The following is a 22866-nucleotide window of genomic DNA, read 5'->3' as shown; positions in this document are numbered from 1 at the left end:
GTGCCTTGACCATCAGTCTTTAATCCATAAGCTGTTAAGCACAAACTAACTCCATGTCTCTCTGTTCTAGGTTTGCAACCAGGGAGAGGAACGCTCTCCTCCTCTACAATGGGCGTTTCAACGAGAAGCACGACTTCATTGCCTTGGAGATCATTGAGGAGCAGATCCAGCTCACCTTCTCTGCAGGTGAGCTTTCACTTGAGTCGAGCGCTTCTGCTTGAAGTCAGGAGATCCTCTCAAGCCGTTTGGAAATGCACTTCAGTGATTTTATATGGCCATTTGCTGCCTCATTAATTTACTGGCTGACACTGCACAGTAAACAACTGATGCCGGGTGTACTCCAGATTGTAGTGGTTTGTGGTGATTACACTCACTGTCGTAGGCAGGAGCTTGTCAACATATCAGTTATAAAAGCCAGAGTTTATCACTACTATAAAAGATTGGCACTAGCCTGAATGTTGGCCTCCAAGCCAATGTTTGCTTAAATTTAAATGAGACTTCATTTTATCATACTGTGATAAATGTTGTGTGTTTATGCATTTTTACACCACACCATCAGAGGAATGTAGGTGCATAAATGTTATCTTAAAAATCTATGCAAGCCAAAGGAAAAGCTAGCAGCATTGAAAATGGCCTGCCATTCAGTAGGGATTGGGGAGAAGCAGTGCTGTCTCTAGAATGCATTTCTGCCCTGGAGAAGCACCTCCTCTTAGAAGAAGACATAAACAACAACAAATTTAGGAGAACTGTGTGCTCATTGCTACAGTGGGACAGGAAACAAGTGGCAGCTTTGTGTGCTTTCTGCACTAAGACTAAACCAGTGTCTTTGGTGCTTGTAGGAGAAGAGAGAGGGGAGGGCTGACAAGCAAAGTTCAGGCAGGACATATGCCCAGAACCAGATCTGTGCTTTCAGTGGCAAAGTTTTGGTGACTTAATGAAATCTCAGTAGCATAGAAAAACTCTGGTTGTCACAGGTTTAAGGTATTTTTCTACTGAGACTAAAACAAATATCTGGAAAGGGCTGTTGTTCTGTAAGTCAACTGGAGTTACATGTAGGTCAAGTGAGATGTTTGTGGCTCTGTATTGGGCATATAATTCAGGAAACAATCCTGCTATTTCCCATTATGCATATTCAGGATAGACATATGGGCTCCAGTCAACTCCTGTTGTATTTTTGTGGAAAGTGAGACATTGCAAGCAGTAAAGCCATAGAAGCACAAGCACAGCCCCCATTGGTGTTGCACACTCATCACCAGTGATGGCTGCTGTCCTCAGACCCCATGGTAAATCCTTTGTGACCTCATTGATTTACCAGCAGTGCTGAGTGCATATGTGGGCCCTTTGGGTTGAAGATATCCAGTTACATTTCCCCTTTATTACCTCAAAGTTGTCCAAATTAGATTTTAAGGCAGGTTTCTGAATGGATTAGTGTAAGGAAATAACATGCTGCAGAGAGATGTCCTTTCTTCTGTAGCTCTGCTTCACCTGTCTAAACTTGAATCAAATTGCTTGGAAGGTACCCTGAGGATGAACGGGAAAAAAATAAATTCTGCTTGCACTTATATGCATTTAAATGTGGAGGAACTCCTTTAAGATACATGAAACTAAATTTAGATTTGCACTGCTGCACCTGAGAGCAGGTCTGGTCCTGCATATTACAAATGGTATTTTCTTTGGAAGAAGAATGGTTTATGTTTTATAGTTTTAAGTGGCTTTTAACGAACAGTACAAGTTTTGGACACCTGATCTCACTGTGTTATGTGTCGCAACGACTTCTTCACAGAAAGCAGAGCAAAAGGATTGCAGAACAGTGATCTTCCTTTTGTAGACACTTGATAGCTGAATAAAAAGCCCAATTATTTGTATAGATTTTATCACTAAATGATAAAAACCATCACAGCAGGATGTCGTACATGCTAAGCTGAAATATGTATTGTTTAAATAACAAATATATGGGATGGGAGTTAAAGGATAGTAGGGGACACAAGAATAATTGACTTAGGTATTTGTTGAAAATAGGGAGTTGAAAGTACATTTTAAGCTCAACAATACTATGAGCTTTGTTAGTTTCAGGGGGAGTTACTTTTCGTGTGGTTTATTATGTAGAATTTTCCAACTGTCAAAAAAAGAAAAACAAAAAGTGAGCAATCTTTTTCTGTGTGCCAGGCCTATTATGTACTTTCAACATGAATGTTTATTTTGCTGCTACCTCGAAAGAGATATGCCTGGTTACTGAGCTGAGTCTGCTGACTCTGTCCTGGCTTAAAAGCATCAGCATTCCAATTGGAATGGCAAAGTCTTGCTTTCAAATTTAAACACTGAAAGGCTGCCAATAATTTCATTAATCACTGGTAAAATTTCACTGAGCCAAATGTTACCATGGGTTTTACACTAGAGTACTTTTGGACTTCACCTTCTGAGCTCTAACAGGGAGTAGCTTCCCTTCCCTCACAAAATATTCCATCGCAATACTCATGCTAATAAAAACTTCAAAGGGTGCTTTTCGCAAAAATGCAGAAAAATTAATGTACATTTCTCCCTCAGTTGATCACTTCAGCAATAGCTCTATCTACCCAATGCATCTGCTCCCACAGATGCATGATAGAAGCATGATAAAAAACAACATAATTCACCCAAATGTGGCAGAAGCTGGTTTTTGTGCACCAGAGTAACTCTATGAAACTGGACATATTTATTGTCTTGCAGGACAAACCCAAATTCCTCCCTGATGAAGCAAGGAGGCTGCATCCTGTGCCCTGTGAGTTTCTCTGTGTTTCTTGCAGTGATGGTGACTCACTTTTCCCTTCTGCTTGTTTTTGCAGGGGAGACAACTACTACAGTGGCACCTTTCATTGTGGGAGGGGTCAGTGATGGGCAGTGGCACTCGGTTCAGGTGCAGTACTACAATAAGGTAAGGTAATTGTGTTGGTGGTAGCCCTGCTATTTATACAGCAGCAGCGGCGTGGGTCATCTAGCTCTGACCTGACATATGGACCTGAATTTTATTTGTTTCACCAGGCACATTGGTACAGCTCTGCACAAATGATACTGGTCTTGCTTACCTTGCTTGGGACAAAAATTCTCTCACAGGACTTTTGCATTTTGACCCAGGAAGGCAAAATTAAATGTAGTACATTTTTTTCAGAAGTACTCCTTCATATACCTGGAACTTTTTTAATTTTCAGTTTTTTAAGCTGTTACAAGTGTCAGTGTATCTAAACCAACTGATTCACTTGTATCTTGTTAAAAATTTGTGCTGAAATGTAATAACTACCAACCATTAGTGTAGAATTTTCTAAAACAAAGAAAATACTTTCCTTTAGCTGTCTTTTCTTGTCAAATGATGAGTTTAGCTAGCACTAGCTTCTCTGGTTTGGAAAATGTGATTATTAAAAGGTTCACAGCTTTCAGTAATGAAGTGCTGTCTTACTAAGTAATTTTTTGTCTGCAATATAAAAAGATACACAAGAGAAACACAAAAGTTGTCACTGCATGCAGTCCATGGCACTCAGAGGTAGACTCTGTGATCCCTGTCCCTCAGCTGCCCCCATGGTCACTGCCACTTGGTCACAGGTTCAGTCTGGCTAAACTCAAAGGATTGCAGGCTCTCTGTGCAGAGCAGCCATTTCATGATGAACCAGAAAGCAGGCTTTTAGAGTGTACAGTGTCACTATTTACAGGTATATGTCAAAGATCTTCTATAAGTCATAACAAAAATTAAAGAGTTCATTTAGTGATTAAGAAGCATTGCTTTTAGGTCTGACATGATAGCATTTTGGGGGATCACATAAGGAAATATGTGGCTGTTAAAAAGGAAACAGGATACTGGTGTAGGAAGCTGAATAGAAGATGGAGGATAAATATGATCAGCAAGTTTTTTATTTCCCAGTGCTGTGTCCTTTCATCACAGTTTGTGTGGCAGTTTGAATGGGAGGATTAAAATTTTATTTCGACTCCTAGATAGGATCTCCTAGCCTAAGGATATTTTATTGAGGTAATAAAAAGCTTTCTACTAGTATTTTATATTAAAAAAAAACCCCAAACTTAATTTTGTGCTTAATATACATAATATATTCTCTGCTATCTGGAGCCCAGAGAAATAGAACTGAAACTTGGTGTGTTGCTATGCACACATCTGTGGACACTGTGAAGCTCTTCTGCTGTTTCCACGTGTGCATATTTGTTAGAGGATGACTCTGGCAGAGTGAACAGCACTTGCTGAGGCAGTGGAGGGACACTCCAGCTTTCAGGTTCCTGGGCACAGCTGCAGGGAGAGCCCTGGACCAGCTCACTGAAGTGCCAACGAGCAGATAAGGGGCCCTAGAGCTCTTTAAAAGGCAAAGAGATCTGACACAGATGTTAAAAATAAACCTCTGCCTCATTTTCAGGGATTGCTGTGGTTCAAGCAGACTGGTAGGTGAGCCATGTTAGCAGCTGGTGTTTTCTCATTGTTAACACATGTGTCCTGTCATCATTTTCTTCTTCTGCCCAGTTTTTTGAAGTGAAATGAGCCAGTCTCCACTGAACAGAACAAAATTCAGGGCAGAGAGGGAGAACGGAGGGAAACACCAGGAAACACTGCTGACTTCACTGCCTTTGCCACTTGTGTGACATGAAAGTGATGAAAAGCAGGGTCACTTTATGGAGAGCTGCACTGCGCCCTTTGCTGTCCATGTGAGAGACTGAGGTCATCACCTTCCCCTTAGCAGCTTTTATTGCAGGATGGTTAAATTCGGGCTGGAGGGGGGAGCTCACAACATTGAGTAAATGGCACAAGTAGGATATGCTCACCAGTATTATTCAGCGTGCTCTCAGGAGTTCCCAGCATATCTGAGAATTGCACATGTTGCACCAGTTCTCCAGCAGTGGAAGAGGGAGTGGGTGCTGCAGGGCAGAGACAGCTGGAGGCAGCTCTGCAGCCCTACCCGCCAGGCTGCCCCCACACCCTGCCCCAGGGTTAAGCCTTCACCTTGGCTGGTATTTGTTTGTACAGCAGTTTCTTGGCTACTTCATGTTTTAACAAAGCTGGAAGTAAAGTTCCTGTGAGGAGGTTGAAAAGACAGGGACAATTTAGGGATTTGAGTTGTGCCAAGATGAATGGGATGCTGTGTCTAAACTTGACACAGTTGAGATGTTTGAATAACAGAGTACCAAAACTCTCAAGAGTTTCCTTAAATTATGCACACATACTAGTTTGCATCCTTTCACTCTTTCCAAAATTTTACTGCAGTGTCAGTTCGTCATCCCAAGGCTACACAGCCCCTTTGTTCTGCTCAGGCACTGCACAACCTCTCTGAGCATGCAGAGCTCCCCTGAGCTGTCTCTCTCCTCCCTGTCTCTGGCTCATGTTTGATCCTCACCTTAAGGCCCTTCTGGACTCTCCTCCCTCCTGTCTGCCTCTGTCTTTTCCTGGCAGCAGGGCCACAGGGGTACCTCCACCAGCATCCCTTTGGTGCTTCTCCCCACTTTTTCCATTCTGCTGTTTGCCTGGGGAGCTCCTGGTCTTTGCTCCTTTTTAGACATCTCTTATCAATGTTGTCCATGGGAAATGCATAATCATCATCACAGATATCCTAGAGATCCAATTTATTGATTTGTCTTTCTTGCATTAAAAAACTTCAGCAGCAGCTCTTTTCTTCATAGACACATCCTAGCAATGTGCAAAATCACCCTGCATGAAGTCAGTTTGCTAATAACCATAATGAAATGAGAAGCAATTGTAGAATTAACTCCTGTAAACTATTTTCTGTAGTTAGCTCAGAAGTGATGTGCTTTGTAATATTTATCTTTAGTGTTGCTGAAAAATGATGGTTTAGAATTAACTTCATATCATGAAGGTCCCCTGCCACTTGGGGTCAAACACTGGGGCCTCATCAGTAAAAGGTAAGTCCAGAGCTAGCTTTGCTCCACTGTGCTTGCAGAAAGGCATCAAACCAGTTCTCTGTCAGTTCAAGTATTTGATGCTTTCTTACCAATCTTGCTATGTACCAGCACTGTAAAACATTGCAGTAAGGAAACAGATTGTATCAGAGGAAGAGAAGCAATGTAATTTCGTTTACTGTGTAGTGATGGAAGTGGATGCTCCCTACATTGGAGGAAACTAGCTGGTTTCAGTAGAAGTGCCTGAGGGAAGCACATGGAACTTGTTCTAACTATTGGCTCTGCATTGAATTTCTGGAAGGGAAGACATCAAGGGGGAGGAATTAGAAGTCATAAGGCAGCAGAAGTGAACTAGGAGTGGTTTATAACCATTATCTAGTTTCAGATATATATTAGAAGTTTTTCAGCTTTCCAGTAGCAAAGTATCAGTTTACCTGTTACCATTATAGATGTTTGCTGACAGTGGGGGAAGACAGGGAGGAAGGCCACTCACTGACTCTGATAGCTCAAACACATTATTTAGTGGGGCCCTGATCTTGCAGCCATTAAAATCAGTGGGAGGTATTGAATTAAAGGTAACCTGTGGGTGATCTGCTTTCTCAAGAGGTATATATTGATAAGAAACTTAGAAGAAATTGAATTTTTAAAAAATATTTTGTAAGGAAAGGTGGAAGGAGGGGGAAGATTTCAGCCTGGTAAATAAAACTGATTAATAAATAGTAGAAACGGCCTGCTCCTTGTCCACAGGATAGCTGGTGTAAGGGGCAGCAGCAATGTCAGCTGCCCTATTGCCTCAGTACGATACTTCCTCTCCAGGTGATGAGAATACAGTCAGCCTCTGTTGGAATTTGGTCCTCATCCTTTGGGTCTCCTGAGCCTGCCAGCATGACAGTCACCAGATTTAGCTGTGCTGATACTTGTTTGGAATAGGAGCAAACCAAAACTTGTTTGATGGTGATGATGCTCAGTAGCAATGGCATTGTATGAACTGTCTGGCACATTGCACATACAGGATCATGTATGATTGTAGGTAGTACTTGGAACAGCAGATTTTACTGAAGCCAGTAGAGAGTGGTGTTTTTAATTAAGTGCAAAGTTCAAGCCACTCTCCCAAACTCCTGATAGAAACACAGTTTTGTTCAGCATTTGAGATATACCATCAAACTTATGTTAATGTTTTACTTGACTCATTACCTTAGGGTAGAATTCATCATTTGGCACAACATAAAAATATTTTGAGTATGGACATGTTCCTTTAATTATAGAGGGCATGTACCTGTATATTTGTATTTATATGCTCTGTATATTATGTGTTACTTACACATGTATGACATCCAAGTTGCTTAAGCATGTTACTGTTCTGTAGGCAGAAGGTCCTTCTGCATCTCTTTAAGGGAGCACAGGATAATTTTACCTCAATGACAGAAAACCTGAGAAAAGCATACAGAAACAAGCTCTCAGCGAGTGTCTGATGTGCAGTGCAGTAATTCTGGGGGATAGGATGAACAAAGCCCTGAATGACTCACTGGATGACTCACAGATGTAACAACTTCTGTTGTGCTGTTAGGCAGTGCCTGTGGTGAGATCCACTTCCATGGTTGGGAGTTGTAAAATGGTGGATGCCTAGGAGAGTGTCTCCACTGTACTGGTCTCCTGAGCCTACAATCTCTAGTATGAACCATGCAAGACAAATATTACTCTTTTTCCGTAACTGGGATGAAGTTTCTTCTCATATCTGAAAATCAACATTAAGCTGCTGTTCTTTTTCTCCCTCCATGAATGTCTTTGATTGAGACATGCCATGATTTTTGTTTCAGATACTTGGCTGTCTTGGGAGTAGCCCACCCCTTCAGAGTGATTACAGTGAGTAGGGACCTGCTGATTCTCATCCCTGTGTCCTTCCCACCCGGCAGAACCCAGACCTGCACTTAGCCTGAAGACAACTGCCAGAGAAAACAGGCAAATTCTTTAGTTAGAGATAAACTTGAAAGAAGTGAGGGCTGCTTAGGGTTGATCTTTGGTGTGTTGTGAATTCAAAGAACAGGAGGTGCATTGCTCTCAATTAGACTCACATATGAATTCAAAAATTTCCTGCCTGTGGTAAGTGATGGTTTCTCTTGAGTTAACTGGCCTTCATCGGGGCAAGCTGCAGCTTGAATATCACCAAAGACTGAGTTAATACTGTAGAGATTTAGCTCTCAGCCCACTCATGCACTAGAAATTTTTTTTTTTTTTCCAGTACCTTCCCATCTCATGGAGGTTTTATCCCTCATCCACTGACTGAAAGTGCCAGAACACCCTGTATTTCAGTGCCAAGTCCCACACTGTATTTTATTTTCCATACCCGGGGTGGGTACAGCAGCTCTCCCCTTGTTCTTGCTCAACAGGCGAGTGGGTGGATGGGAAGGCAGCTCTGTCCCTCACCTGAGGGCTCCTCAGCTAAAGCTGATTCTGAAGGATTATTTTACCATGCCCCTACAGCTGTGCTGTAGCATCACAGAGCTTATTTTTTGAAGTCTGTATCCACAAATCCTCGATACTATGGCTCACTAGTAGTGCCCACAGACTGGCTGTTGATGCCAGGGGTAGCCTCTGGGCAAAACCCACCACCTCCATGTCTGGAGCACCTCAGTGAGCCACATTTGTTCATGCCAACTGAATGGTGGCTCTTCAGCACTGTTGGACAGAGCTTGTGTGCCTTGCTGTGGTCCAGATGAAGCTGTGGGCAGCTGAAGGTCTTGAGGATGGTGTGGATTTGGGACTGCTGCCAGCTCAGGTAGACTTGGGATGAATCTGTTCACAGCAGAGAAACAGATCTGCACTTGCTCAGGACTTAAGATAAAGTGGAAGGAAGGGCAGGGTCATGGAGAAAAAGTTGGGAAGAAATAAAGCAATTCCAGGCCAGTTCAGGGTTTCATATGATGATGTTCCTGCAGCCAGTCACTCAAGATAGTGGTCAGAAAGAGGAATGTCATATGGAAGTTCTGTGAATATAGGTGTCCAAAGAGGCGTAAATTAAAAGCATATCTGAAGAGAGTATCTGTAAATGCTCTTAATGTTAAAACAAAAAGCATCTGCTGGACTGTTCTGAGTCACCCACCTTCACTCCATGTACAGTCTTCATCTCCATATGCAATTTCTGTCATGTTTGACTGGGGTAAAGTTAAGTTTCTTCACAGTAGCTAATATGGGCTGTGTTCTGTGTTTGTGCTGAAGGCAGTGTTGATAATGCAGAGACATTTTGAGTTGCTGCTGGGCAGGGCTTACACAAAGTCAAGGACTTTTCTACTCCTCACACTGAGGAGGCTGGTGGTGCACAAGGAGCTGGGAGGGACAGCCAGGACAGCTGACCAGAAGGGTAGCCCATGCCATATGATGGAAGGGAAGAAGAAGGAATGGGAGGATGTTCACAGTGATGACATTTGTCTTCCCAAGTCACTATGTGAGAGAGCCCTGCTTTCCTGAGGATGACTGAACACCTTCCTGCCATGGGAAGTGGTGAATGAATTCCTTGTTTTGCTTCACATGTATGCACAGCCTTTGCTTTACCTATTCAACTGTCTTTATCTCAACCCACAAATTTTCTCACTTTTACCCTTCTGATTCTCTCACCCACCCTTTTGTGGGGAAAGAGTGAGCAGCTGTGTGGGGTTTAGCAGATAAAGACTTTCTATAATTCCTCTATAAGGATGAAAGACCTTGAGATAAAAATTACAATGTTTACATGGCAAGCTTGGATATGTAAAGGGAAGGTTACTGGGTTTGGGATTTGCTGAGTTTTTGCATTTCTGAGGAGCTAAGGATGCATATCCCCATTTTCTAAATGAAGAAAAATCAACCAGTTGCAAAGTACAGTCCTGTACAACCCCTGTATTTCTTATACTTGTGCACAAGTTATGTCTGCCACTTGTAGGTAGAATTATCTTCGGGATTATCTTTACAGCAAATCTCTAACATTCATCACTGCCTTTGTTTTACTAGAGCCTCTGTTTTGATCTTGGGAGCTTGTGTCACAACTGCCTAACAGTGACCAGAGGCAGAGCACTGCTGAACAACTTGAGGATGTGTATGCAAAACTTTTCTTTTAAAAACTCAGGTACACCCCTGTTCTCCCACCCATGAGCCAGCTGAGACCAAGTTTCATGCAGCCACCAAGGAGGGGGGTGACACAGTCATACCCCAAAAATCAAGATCTACAGGGCTGTGTGTTGTTGTAGCTGTGGGCAACTGACGTTTGGTGGCCACTTGCAATCCCCTAGCGTGGGCAGGCAGGAAGTGCCTTTTTATCCAAGGGCAAAAGCACAAGTGGCAGAGGCAGTCTCAGGCAGTGGCAGTGGTGCCAGGTCTGTGTTGGAGAGGTCAATGTAGCAATTTGTTGTGAATAGGGTGGGATGAGTGCAGCAACCTCTGACAGTCTGCTGCAGAGGCAAGCACAGGCCCTGCTGCCTCTGGCACATGTGCCCCTGCACGAGGTGCCTTTGGAGCTGACAGATAGGTTATCTTGTTTCCTTCTGAAAACACAGACCTTCTCTGTTGATGGCAAATTTGCCTGTTATGGAAATAATATTCTGTATCCAGGACTGACAACTGATTTTGCCTCTTTGCCTTGAAAAAAAAAAAAAGGGCAGAGTGCCTTTCACTACAACATTGTAATGAAACTCAGACTGTGAAAATTGTGCCAAAAGACAAGGGTGGCACTGGTTAGTACTTTCTTTCCTGTAAAGGGAACCAGTTCGTGTTAGATTGGGTTCTCAGCATTCTGTTGCCCCAGGACCAACAGGCAGTATCACTCAGTAGCTCAGCACAGGCTTCCCTGTGCCACCCCACTCCCACCTCGTGTGAGCATTCCAGCACAAACACCTTGTTTGCTCAGCTCTTGGTTTCCCTGCTGGGCCTGCCAAGGAGGCTGCCAGCACTGTGGGTGATTTATGAGACAGGCACATGCCTGCAGCTGAATAGGGATTGCCAGCTCCTTGGAGAAAAGCCACATAGCTGCCACCAGCTAGGCATAACTTTAGTCATTGGACCCTGGGTGAAAGACACTGCCTTCACAATATCCAAGACACCACCCAGTATCGTTTACTTCTGAATCTGAACAGCCAGGAAAAGTGGCTGGCGATTAAATTCTTAGATAGGTGTTTGGTATTGCCCCTTGTGCTGGGGAGCACCTCTCGCACCAGAGCAGGATTGCCCAGCTGAGTGCTGAGCTTTGTAACTTGGCTAGCAAAAAGACAGCACAACAGAAGTCAAATAACTGGAAAAACAATTAGTAATAATGTTTGGGTATGACTTATGCAAATGTCTATCACTGGTGACATCGGAGCAGATTTAATTGTGATCCGAGGGAGAATTTCTGAAGTTAATCCTCCTGGTGGCTTCCAGACTAATTTGTTAAGGGATTGAGGGGGATTTTCTAAATAAACAATGCAGTTGTTGAAGATTATGGTAATGCCACTGTTGATCAGATGTGGCACTGCCAGAGTTTGGATTTTGCTGGCTCAGATTGACGTGTTGTGTTTACCGCATTTGTGATTGACACAGACCTGCTCCAGCATTGCTTGGCATTGTCTGATAAAGAAAAATGCAGAACAGTAATTGCCATGTCAAGCAAACCATGGACGTGTAGAGGTACTGGAAATACTGAAAATGTTATTCAATTAGGAGCACCCTACTTCTATGAGCATATTTTTCCAGAAGGAAATAAAAATTTTGTGGCATTTCAAAACGTAAATTTGTAATATTTCTAAGAAATGCCAATATATCTTCAAAAGCTCTCCTAAGTATGCAAGGCAGAAAGTGCATTACAATGTAGTGCTTCCTATTCTTGCTTTAGATTTAACCATATTTCTTCCAATTTTATTATTTCCTTGTCACCTAGCTCATTGTGAATTGTTTAATAGCAGAATGTAACGTAGAGGTCAGTGGTGTTACAGCAAGTAGGAGGTGGTGGATGGTGCTAACTTCCAGCAGTGTGGATGGTACACCTCACCAGATCATCAATTTGTGCTGGATGCCTTTTCTTCTACAGTGTATTCATGGGATCAAAAGTTCTGCCATGGCTTATGGACAGGGAAGTTTGCGGGACACCAAAACCACAGGGAGCATAACCACAATCAATTCATTAGCTCAAGTTTTTGAGGACTTAGCTGTACTTACCCATGTAACTGGGGGTCCTGTTCTTCTCAGAGAAAGGGTTTCTTCAGCTTTACAAGAAAAAAAAAGCATTCCAAGTGTAAAAGTCACTTTCTTTTCTAGCCACAACCAAAAATTTTAAGCAGCATCCTGAGAGACATTCATGTTTAATTTACTTCTCAGCTCAAGAGGGTAAGGAAATTTGCCTGGAATACCAAAGTGATTAGCTAGAAGCAGGTTATGACAGTTTTTTCACAACTTTCTTACAAGAACAGAAGTTGCTGTATCAGCAGATTATTGTTCTTTTTGGTGGGTAGGCTTGTATACTGGTGAAAGATGTGGTAAGTAATGCTGGAGGCTTATGTACAATATGAGAGTATGAGGAATTTGTAGCTATACATTTGTATTATTTATCTGTACTATGTATTTTTGGTGCTATTGGCCATTTAAAAAAAATCCTAGCAATTAAAATTGCAAGCAGCTAGAGGAAGGAAAGAAATTAGATTTTTCATTACTGAATGCATTTTGTATTTAAAGTTCAGAATGTTGTTCTAGTCAAACACATAAAATATATTCTTCATGTCTGAATGCAAAAGATGTCATTTCTCACATGCTCAGAACTCAATTTTTAAAATGCCATGAGAAAAGGTAATCTCAGAAAAAATAGTTCCTTTTATGAGTCATCTCCTGGTTTTCTGGCTCATGATTCATACACTCACATCCTTGCTGAGGTCAAATTCATCCTCTTCCATCAAAATCCAGAGAATCATCAGTGAAAGTCCTCCTCTAGGTAAGACCATAGATTTGCTATATAGAAACTGAACCTTGACAGATTTTGATTTGCATTAATATACCTGCCCACAGTTCTGATGCTCTTGCTGTCCCCTGAAATCTTTAAATCAAGTCAGTATTTCCTTTTCTAATGGAACTTGGGTGCAAGTGATGTTATTGAGCAGGACTCACTGGGTTATGTTCTGTGGTTGTATAAAGCAAAAACTGATTAGATGAGAACATGAGTCCCATAGATAAAAAAATGTGACAGAATCCTGTGAAAACCTGTCCTGAGTTCCAGCCTGCAGTATTGGGAAAGCTTAGAGAGAACAGAATTGTTGCTGCACATTTGCCCTGTTCTTGCACATTTCCACAGCATCTACCACTCCTTCAGTGGGACTTTGGCCTGGCCTATGGCAACCATTTACATTCCTAACATCTCCTGAAAAGCACTGGAGGGCTGCCTGGCTAATATTTACTTTTTCTAGCTCTGGCTGGTTATGGAGCCCCTTGCAGGTGTTAGTGGGTGTAAAGGAGTGGGGGGTGGGTAGCTGATCTGCCCTTGTGGAACAAAGATATGTGAGCCTGGACTTTAAAAGTCCCTCCCTGCAATTCCACCGATATTTATTCACGAGGATTTCAATTAGTAATTGTTTTTGTTGGTGTTTTGTTTGCTTTTTTTTTCTGGTGGAGGGTAAGTGTGAAGTGATTGATATCTGGGAAAGGAAACCAGGATTTGGCTGTGGAGCGACATTCCATTGTCTTGACACAAAATAACAAATAACTCACCTCTAAAGCTGCGTCTCGGGAAATTAAAGTGTAAAGCAGTGAAAGTCATGTGGAGGTCATTGAGATGTAAAGTGTGACCTGTTCCCCAGCACTGAGTAGCTCAGCTCTCAGTGACAGCTTTGAGAAATCTCTGCGACTGGGGAAGGGAGGGAAAGCGTGTACCCAGTGCCTGGCTTGTTCTCTCTCCCGCCTGCTTTTTGGAACTGTTGCTCTCACAGAGTTTGCAAACACCACCTGAAAAACACTGGTGTTGTGGTGATGATTTTATATGCAAACACAAACAGTAACTTTTCAGAAAACATCTACACAGTAAGGGATGATGTCTTGGCAAAACCAGTCTGAAGTCCCTCCTCTTCTGGAAGCCTCATCTTTGGCAAGGCAGTTCAATACTTACTTTTCTCACATCATCCAGGTTTTAAAGGCTTGTGTGCCCATCTAGGGTGCGCACCCCACATCTGAACTGGGTGTCAGCTGTGGGGCTTTTCCTCCTGGTGTGTGGCTCTAGGTCATCCTGGGGAACCTGGCACCCAGCGATGCTCTTGAGCCCAGTTTGCTCAAGCCACCTGGCACCTCTACACTGCAAAAATCTGAAGGCATTTAGTGGCACCTCCCAAAATGGTGATTTTCAGCTCCTCCTGAAGGCTAAGGAGATGTAAGGGACCTCCATGAGACATGGCACAATCTGAATGATCCTTGGCTCACCCTAAGGCCCTGAGGACAGTGCTTGAAGGTTGTGCTCTGCAGCCCAGCCTGGCAAGGCCATGCTCAAAGCCAGCAGAGTCATTGGAATGGCACCTCAGGAATTTAGTGCAAGGTCTTTGAAGTGCGCTGTTATCGCAATTAAATCATGTAGTAAATTACAGTAACTCACTGATTTGCAGTAACTTTTCAGGTATTTTGTATCTGTCTGTGCAGTGAGAGGAAGAAGCATTTTGCAGTTACCTGACCTTGCAGAAGTCTCTGTGTGCCAGGAGACCCTCACAAAGTTCCACCCATGGGGGCAGGGAGCAAGCTCATAGAAAATTCTGGGATTCCTGGATGTTGTAGGCTGAAATGTGACTCCATTACCCACACTAAGCAGCAGTTTGCTTGGCAAGGTGTCACCAGAGATTTGTCCAGGAAGGGGTTAGTTGCTGTGCATAAGTGTCACAGGTATTTCTTGGACTCTGAGAGCAGCCACATTGACATCCTGGATGCAAAAATACGTCATAGAACTTAGAAGATTTATATAAAGCAAATATATCTGAGAATGCAAAAATATCTGAGAATGGTTATTTGGCAGGTAGACAGGGACAAATGGCAAAGGGGGAAGGATTTGCTGAACTGGAAGAGGACAGCAGGGGAGGGAGAAAAAGGGGGCGCTTCTAGCATCAAAGGATGTTCTTCTTTCCCAGTTCTCCAATGGTACTGGAGAACATCCTTGTTGGTGGAAAGAGAGTGAGACAGCAAAATAGGCAGGAAAAGGGTTCAGAGGGCAGGAAAGGTCAGGGAGAAGGGACATCTGCCACAGGGGCAGATCAACATGAGTAATGGGCTTCAGAGAAAGGACAAGGGCACCCACAGCAGCAGAGCACTCTGGTGAGTGCTGTCTCCCACAGAGAAAATTGAATGTTGTCTTGAGGAGTGGGAGAATGGTCTCATGACAGGCAAAACAGGTCTGTCTTGCTGTGTCACTGATTCAGCATCAAAGAGCTGAGAAGCATCTGGGAATACACATTTGAGGATAAAATTTCCATTTGCAGACAGGGAAAACTCCTCTTCCCATCAGCACTACGGCAGCCCTTGCCAAAATTAGTCAAAACTAAGAATATGCCCTTTGGATTATATGTGTGAAGATCCTAGTCATGCTGTAGAGGCAAGGAGCATATCTGGATGCCATGCCTGTGTAACCACGGCTTTTCACAGCTCTGCTATGCCATTGCCACATATTGTGACAGGAGGGGCTGCTCCCCATCTCTGCCCCAGCACTGGAAGACCAGCAGCAATTCGGGCAGTGACATTCACTAGTGCCAGGTCTCATAGCTGTGCTGAAAGCCTCCTGCTTTGAGTATCAAAGTTTAGCCTCTGGATGCAGCCCTAAAGGAGATAACAAATCAGGCCAGTAAAACTCGCTCGACTTTGTGGGCCGGCCCAGATCCTGATGATTGGTGTTGCGGGGCGTTTCTCTAGGAAAAGAAACTGGTCTGATGGCTTTTTAGGATTTGCATTTACTCACTGATGGGAAGCTCTTTGGTTTTCCTTTTCACTGTCACAGGCTCTCGTGTTTCTGTACAGACTTGAGCCAAATTTGTATAAAGAAATGCCATTAAAATATTCAGTGAATAAAGGGGATACATACATCAAAGGAGTAAGGGGGTTATGTGAAATGACTTGTCCTGCCTTTCCCTGGTGACTAATCAGGATCTGTTCTTCACACCGCCTATCTTAAAGGTGCTCTGGAAATCTGTAAGGGGAAAGTCTAGAAAAAAAATATTAACGTTAGTGGTTTCTGTAATCTGGCCTAATTTGGAGTTTCCTGATTGATCAGAGTAGTCTGCAAGTCCATGTTAAGCTCCTCTGGCATTTCCTAGTCTCTCCCCCAGGACTGTAAGCAGTGTGGTTTCCCTGTTTATTTATTTATTTTCCTCGCGGGGGGGCTGAGCTCCGGCAGCTTGTCTGGGGAGACCGCCGCTGCCATGGCCCTTAATGAGCTTTTTGGGCACTGAAGCAGCACAGCATCGCCAGGGAATGGCAGGGGCTCCTCCCTTCCCCACGCCCAGCGCGGAGCAGAGGCCGGCGGGTTAACGAACAGCCGGGGCTGGCGGGCGGCCTAATGAGCGCGGGGAGCCGGGCAGGGCACCCCGGCCCGGCCGCCTCCAGCAGCACCAGCGCCGCTTGCTCCATTGCCCCTTATCGCTGCGGCTGGGAGCGTTCGAAAGCAGAGCCCCAAAAGGTGTAAAGCATTTTCCACCCAGCGCGTTTGGGGGTGGTGAGGTCTGAACCAGCACATTAACAATGAAGAGGAGAGTATTAAAAAATTAACTGGGAAGCAGATTCCTTTTAACCTTTAACCACTCCAAATGACCAATAAATCATTAGCTACTAATTAACAAAAACAGGAGGGTAACCTACTGTCTGGTAAGCAAACTCTTGGAATCACTGAAAGGCTGGCACTGACTTCAGGATGGCTTTTCTTCTTACACTTATTAAAAAGACAAAGAAGCCAAGCTCTGAATATTAAGCTGTGCCATGCAAAGTATCTTGTGAAAAGACTGTCTAAAATAAATGTCTTTTTCATGTGGACAGTGAGCTGTGCAAATGCAGATTTTACAATATGCAACATCTGACCCCCAAGAAATTAGGTCTCTTCCTGGTGCTGAGTGTAACAAGGTAGGTCGTGTCTCATCTGCAAGCAGTACTGGTTTGCAGTTTCTAAGTCTTGGCCATACTTACAGTCTGCTGCTGAATCATCTCCTCAGCTCCTTCAAAAGACTCAATGGGGTGGCTGAAGCAGGGGGAAGACCTCCTGGCTGAGGTTTGGGCTGGAGAGCACAGCTTGCAGTCTAACCTCAGGAAATATCCCTTATGTTGGAGCACTCTCTGATGGCTGACCAAAACCACTCTCTCTCTTCCCATCTGTGAGAAAAGTCAAGTGGCAAGTTTTTATCTAGGAATGGAAGTTGGAAAAAAGTTTTCTGGTGGAGGAAATGTTTGTGAGACCTCTGGAGCATGCTATTATTATCTTGCAGATAAACTAATAAAAGGGTGAGATCCAGGAACCTGAGTGTCACCAATGCTGCTGATTGACTAAACAAACATTTGAACTTTGCAGTATTACTATTACATGTACAGATACTATCTCGTCTGGTTTAATTAAAAATAAGCCTGCCAAGGATTGGACTACTTGCTTAAACCTCTCCAACAGTTTTGCATCCTGACTTGGAAACAGTAGGACATATGATCTAAAATAAAAGGGTTAAATGTTTAGGACAAGGGCTCCCATTGTCTGTTGGTCTGTATGTCTTCTCCATTCACTGTGCATCGCTACACCAGCTGTGTCTTTAATAAGTAACTGTGTGGGCTCTCGCAGTTTAAATATTTACTTCAACATAATAGAGAACCCAAACAAAACTGAGATACATGAGAATATCCACGTCTGATGTTCTAAGTGTAATCACAGTGGACTTGTGCAGGAGATTTGTAAACTATAAACAGATGCATTTTGATGACTTTCTCTCCTCTGTCTGGTCTCCACTTATAAAACAAAACTTCATAGATTAAACTTCTCAGGGTTTTTCACCTGGGAGAAGCTACATGTCTTTCTTACTGTTGAATTAATGGGGAGAAGTCCAAACATTGTTCTGTAACTGAGTTTCATAAAAATCAGATTTGGCATCACTAGTTTCTCACTGCAACCTGAGAAAGTTACTACAGCTGGTCAAAGGGAGTTCCATACCCTGTTGCAGCTCAAGAGGGTCACTCCTCCAGGTCATTGCTGAGGACAGTAGATGAGTCTCACTGTTACCTCTGCTATGGTCAGAAAGGGAGCTGCAATTTTCAAAAGACATCCTAGGAGGTTGTTATTCCTGTAGTTACATTTTGCCTGCATCTCTCTCTGGTCAAGGGTGAACATCATGGGTTAGACATGAGATGGGAGATTGTCACTCATAGATCAGAACCACTGATTTTCATGAGAGCTCAGTGAGGTGAAGTTAAGTTTTATTACATTGTTTACAGTTTTAGGTACTAATTGCCATCATTTGAGGAACATAAATATGGTTAAATCTTGGTTTACAGATGGAGAAAAACATAGGGTACTTATGCTGCCACATAATGATCCTAAGAAGGGACTATTTCTTTTCTCCAAGTGACCCTATGCGTAACTATAATATAAAAACATAAGAGACAGTATAACAAACAAAATTATTTTCATTATGGGGTGCACAGAATGTTTGAAGAATCATATGGTGATAAAACACTGCAACACTCAAGGCTGCTTTTTTGAGTCCCATAATAACGTACTTCTTTCATAGTTTGTTTAAGGGAGACCAGGTTTTCTCTCTGGCACTGTTTGGTACCTCTTCTTGCTACTCACTGTTACAGCATGTGGTCTTTGAAATTTGAATCCCAACTTCTTTCTGGAGAAGCACTAACTGAAAAGGCAGCCTTTAGGGTTAGGCAGCGAAAGGTAAATTTTCAGCTCCATGAGCAGGAACTCAGTTACATGACTTGCATTACTATTAATGGGGGTCATGCTGGTAAATTCCTGTACACCACATTGCACATTTACTCATGAGTGCAGAATTGGCACAGCTAATGAAACTTGCCTTTCGGGTAGCATGTATTTCAGGAGATGGGTCTGACAGGCAGAAAGGACTACTAAGTACCCAGATGAAAGTCTGGCTTTTAACTCCTTGAACATTTTTCCAGAAAATAATAATGTGAATTAATGCTGGTTAGTGTTAGCTGTTCCCACTGTTAGGGATCAGTCTTGCTTCAGTAGGATTTAATTGAGGCAAAGATCATGCCTGAAATGTGAATGTGTGTGCTGTCATTTAGTGTTGGCAATTCACTTTCTGGTGCCTTTTCCAAGTACTTCTCGCTGTTACTTATTTTCTTTTAAACATAGGCCAGTCCTCTGCTAACATGGTTTCTATAATAATAAACAAATAAAGGGCTTTTTTATCATTTTCATGCCTGCTGCTTTCCCAATGATGATCCCTCCTATGACTGAGTATCCCTTGGTGATTACCAGCTTACATTACTCATGGGCATCTTATACCCCTTTATTTTTGTACTGTGTCCATCACAGTGACAGCATCTTATTTCCAACACTCTTCTCAAGCCTTTACTTTGCTAGGTTAAACATGCCACGTCCATTTTGCCTGTTTGGTATGGTAAACTTGGCACTGCTCTGGCTTCTGTTCTGTGCACCTGCTGGAATTGGAAGGTATTTTTAGTAAATGAAAACAAAACTGCCCAAACATTCCATCCTGTTCAGTGTCATGAAACTTTCCTCATATGCATCTGTGCAACAGCCCAGTGTTGCATTGCCTTTTTAACCTTTTAATCTCACCATAGTTCTTCATTGTTTTGTAGCTAATTAGTAGAGTTGTTTTATTATTTTCCATCATTTAGTGCTGAGAGTTTCAGAGTCTGCAATAGGAATTCTTGTCATCAGATCCCAAGTTTCATGTTGTGGGATTAATTCTCTTTCTTGCATGCAACTATTCAAAGTGATTTTTTTAATGCATGTTACTCTAAATATCCTTTGCATCACCAGTAAAACATATTTAACATTTATCAAAGTATTTAATGAATAAAATCTGTTCCATGATTCATTGCTGAAGGAGCTCCTAACTTGGGCTTTCTCTTATAAAATCTTTTATTTATTTCCCATTTTTTCAATTATAAAGTATTCCCTATGTTAGTTGTTGAGAAGATGAGTAGTGTGTATTACTTGCCACATATTTTGAGTTCTTGTCACATTAACTCAGAAAATATCTTTTTCCTTTCCCAGTAACATATTCTTGTATTTTGGGAAAAAACTGTCCAATTCTGTCAATTGAGCATTTTAACATGTTCAGAAAATCATCTTATGTTTGAACTAAGTATGGTTTGAACTGCCAATAGATTTCTTTTAATTCACTGCAATATTCCCTTTCTTCATGGTTCTGTGTGATTATCAGAGCCAAAGAGATGCCAGAGATCTGTACTGCAATGGACAGTCAACATCTAGAGAAACACTTTTCTGTTTCTATGTTAAATAAAAGTAGAAAAAAATCAATTTGTTACTGCAGCTTGTGACTGTGAAGGAGCAGCTGCAAAATGCTGAGTCTCATCAGGTTGCAATCGTGATTAACATTGGGCAGATCCCCCCTGCTGAGGGAATAAATACCCTGCCTTTGTCAAGGCTTCCATGTAAGAAACAATAGATTATTTCAGTGAAGCACAAGAACATAAATGTTAATCGAATCATTCCTCTGAATGAATAGAAGTAGCACCCAGAATGTAAACATTTTAATTTTGAAAGGGAAGGTCTGCCTGTCAGTTGGTTCATTTTCCATGTATTTTTCATTTACTTTGAAAAGAGCTCACTAACATTGCCATCATTGCATACAATAACATTTTCAGCACTTCAAATACGTATGTTTCCTGTCTTTCCAAGCTAGGCAGTGGCAAAGTCTAGGGAGTATCGGAAAAAATAAAATCTGCCTTAATATCTCTAAAGAGAGGTCAAAACCTTATACTGAATAGCTGCCAAACTATGTGATCACATTGGTTCTTGGTAGAGGAAGTGGAAAATACTTTCCAACTGGAATTGACACCAGGAAACAAGTTTTAAAAATGTTTTTTTATAAATTGGGATACTTACCCTTAAAAATAAATCTGTCTCTATACAGATGATGAAAGTTGATATAAGTATGTCAACAAATCTATGGTGCGTAAGTGAAACAGAAAGAATTCATTTATCCTCTTACTGCTTCCTAGTTTGCTGTAGAAATAAGGAATTTCAGAACACAGTCCTGCAGTACATGTTTTAAAGCAAGCGTACAGCAAACTACAGATGCCCAGACATCTTCATTTTCATATGGATACAGCTATTGTTGATTGACGCATCCAGTAAATAAGTTTGGACTTTCAGGGCATCTGGTCAGATCCTACTGACTTCGTTCCTGTGAGGTGTCCCTTTGCAAAGCTGAGTTCCTTCTCTTGTACCCATAATGTCCTCAGAGATCTTGCACCTGTTGTAGATGAAGACTCCTCAGCTCTACATGAACACTAAACATGGAAACAGTTTTCCTACAGGATTTGCTAATTCTTCACTGAGGGTGCTATGCTTCTGTTTGTACATACCCCTTTTTTAACAGTCATAATGTTCTTCTCCACTGGACAAATCTGTCTCTTGAGATTCTGCACAGAAAACATCATCTCCTGTCAGTCACTCTGGAATACATCTCATCAGTGACAAAATTAGTGAAGATGATGAAGGATCTATTTGTGGTGGAAGTTCAGAAGTTTGATGGCTGGTATTGAATTGCTGGTGGTCCCATAGGAAAGCCTGTCTGTTGGAATCACTGAATTTCCCCACCCAATAGGTGCTGAAGTAGGGAGAACACCAACTGACAGCAGGTGATGGGCAGAGTGAGCCAGTAGCAGTGGAGGTGTGAAGCTGAGGGTGATAATTCTAGCTTTGTGGCTCATGTTCACCAGGGCACGTTTGATTGGGTGGGCAGGAGTTTACTGCCTGGGAGAAGAAGAGGTGAGGAAAAGCCAGAGCTTTTATTGCTGCTCTAAAACACACTTTTTTGCATCTTCCATGCTGCACCTGCAGTGTCAGTCAGTGTGCCTGCACCAGAGCAAGCACAGACACATCCATTATTTTTGGCTGTCCAACTCCACAGATCATCAATTCTATTCTCCTGTAGCTAGAACCTGGGGGCTTCTCAGCTGACCCAGCAACAGGCAGTGGTTTTTGTGCACTCCATCTTGTAGCTGGAACAAGCAGGTTTCATCTAAGTTCCCTCCCAGTCATCAGACAGCCCCTCACTACAGCTTTTATAGAGGCCTGAACTCAGTTTCTGGTAGCCTTGACAGAGTACATCCATCAGAGAAAATGTGATTTAAGCCTTTAATTTGAGCTTCAGTTGTAATAATACATCATTTTAGTGTTTTCATTCCCTTGAGGTGAAGAGGTGCAAAATGAGCATAATTTATTAGAATTTACTACGCAGAAATGAGCAAACACTTGTTTGATGTGATTTTGGCCAGAGTGGTTCAGCTGTAGAAATGACCAAAGCCACTTCTGACTACTGTGTGTATCATAGTGGGCTTGTGTGGACTCTGAGTGAAGTCATCCATCAGGGTTTTTCCTTGCCTTAATGTCGTGGGACAACCTAACTTCTGCTGTTTCATTTACATCTTCTAGTTTGGTCCTCTTTGGGGGATAGTAAGTATGTTGTTGAGCTGACTGAACCAGCATTTAAATCCCATGTGTATGTAGCACTGTATGACATGTGCCATTGACTTTTTGAAGCCAAACATTGGCCGATTAGGAATTCCCCATGGGCCCTCTGGAGAGAAGGTGGCTGTGGTGACTGTGGACGACTGTGACACAGCAGTGGCCGTGCGCTTCGGGAGCCTCATTGGGAACTACACCTGTGCTGCCCAGGGGACTCAGACCGGCTCAAAAAAGTAAGGATTTGTGTTTTCCACTCATTCTCTTTTTCCAGTGGAGAGTCAACAGCTTGCAATTAACCACTGAGCACTTAGTGATTAACCAGTAAGTTGGAAAAATAGATATGGTGTAACAAG

At 42.6% G+C, this 22866-nt stretch overlaps 1 protein-coding gene across 1 annotated transcript in view; it reads left to right on the top strand.

Moving 5' to 3' along the window:
• The window catches only part of CELSR1 (cadherin EGF LAG seven-pass G-type receptor 1), a 161264-nt gene that overhangs the window by 92733 nt on the left and 45665 nt on the right, over positions 1 to 22866 (top strand). The window contains exons 4-6 of the mRNA XM_031507931.3: positions 71 to 186; positions 2823 to 2911; positions 22589 to 22746. Coding sequence (XP_031363791.3) covers positions 71 to 186; positions 2823 to 2911; positions 22589 to 22746 — 363 coding nt within the window. The remainder of the gene's footprint in view (positions 1 to 70; positions 187 to 2822; positions 2912 to 22588; positions 22747 to 22866) is intronic.

The sequence above is a fragment of the Lonchura striata genome, chromosome 1A (assembly GCF_050655825.1).
Source record: "Lonchura striata isolate lonStrDom1 chromosome 1A, ASM5065582v1, whole genome shotgun sequence".
Lineage (NCBI taxonomy): Eukaryota > Metazoa > Chordata > Aves > Passeriformes > Estrildidae > Lonchura > Lonchura striata.
This window is presented reverse-complemented; position numbering and strand designations above follow the sequence as displayed.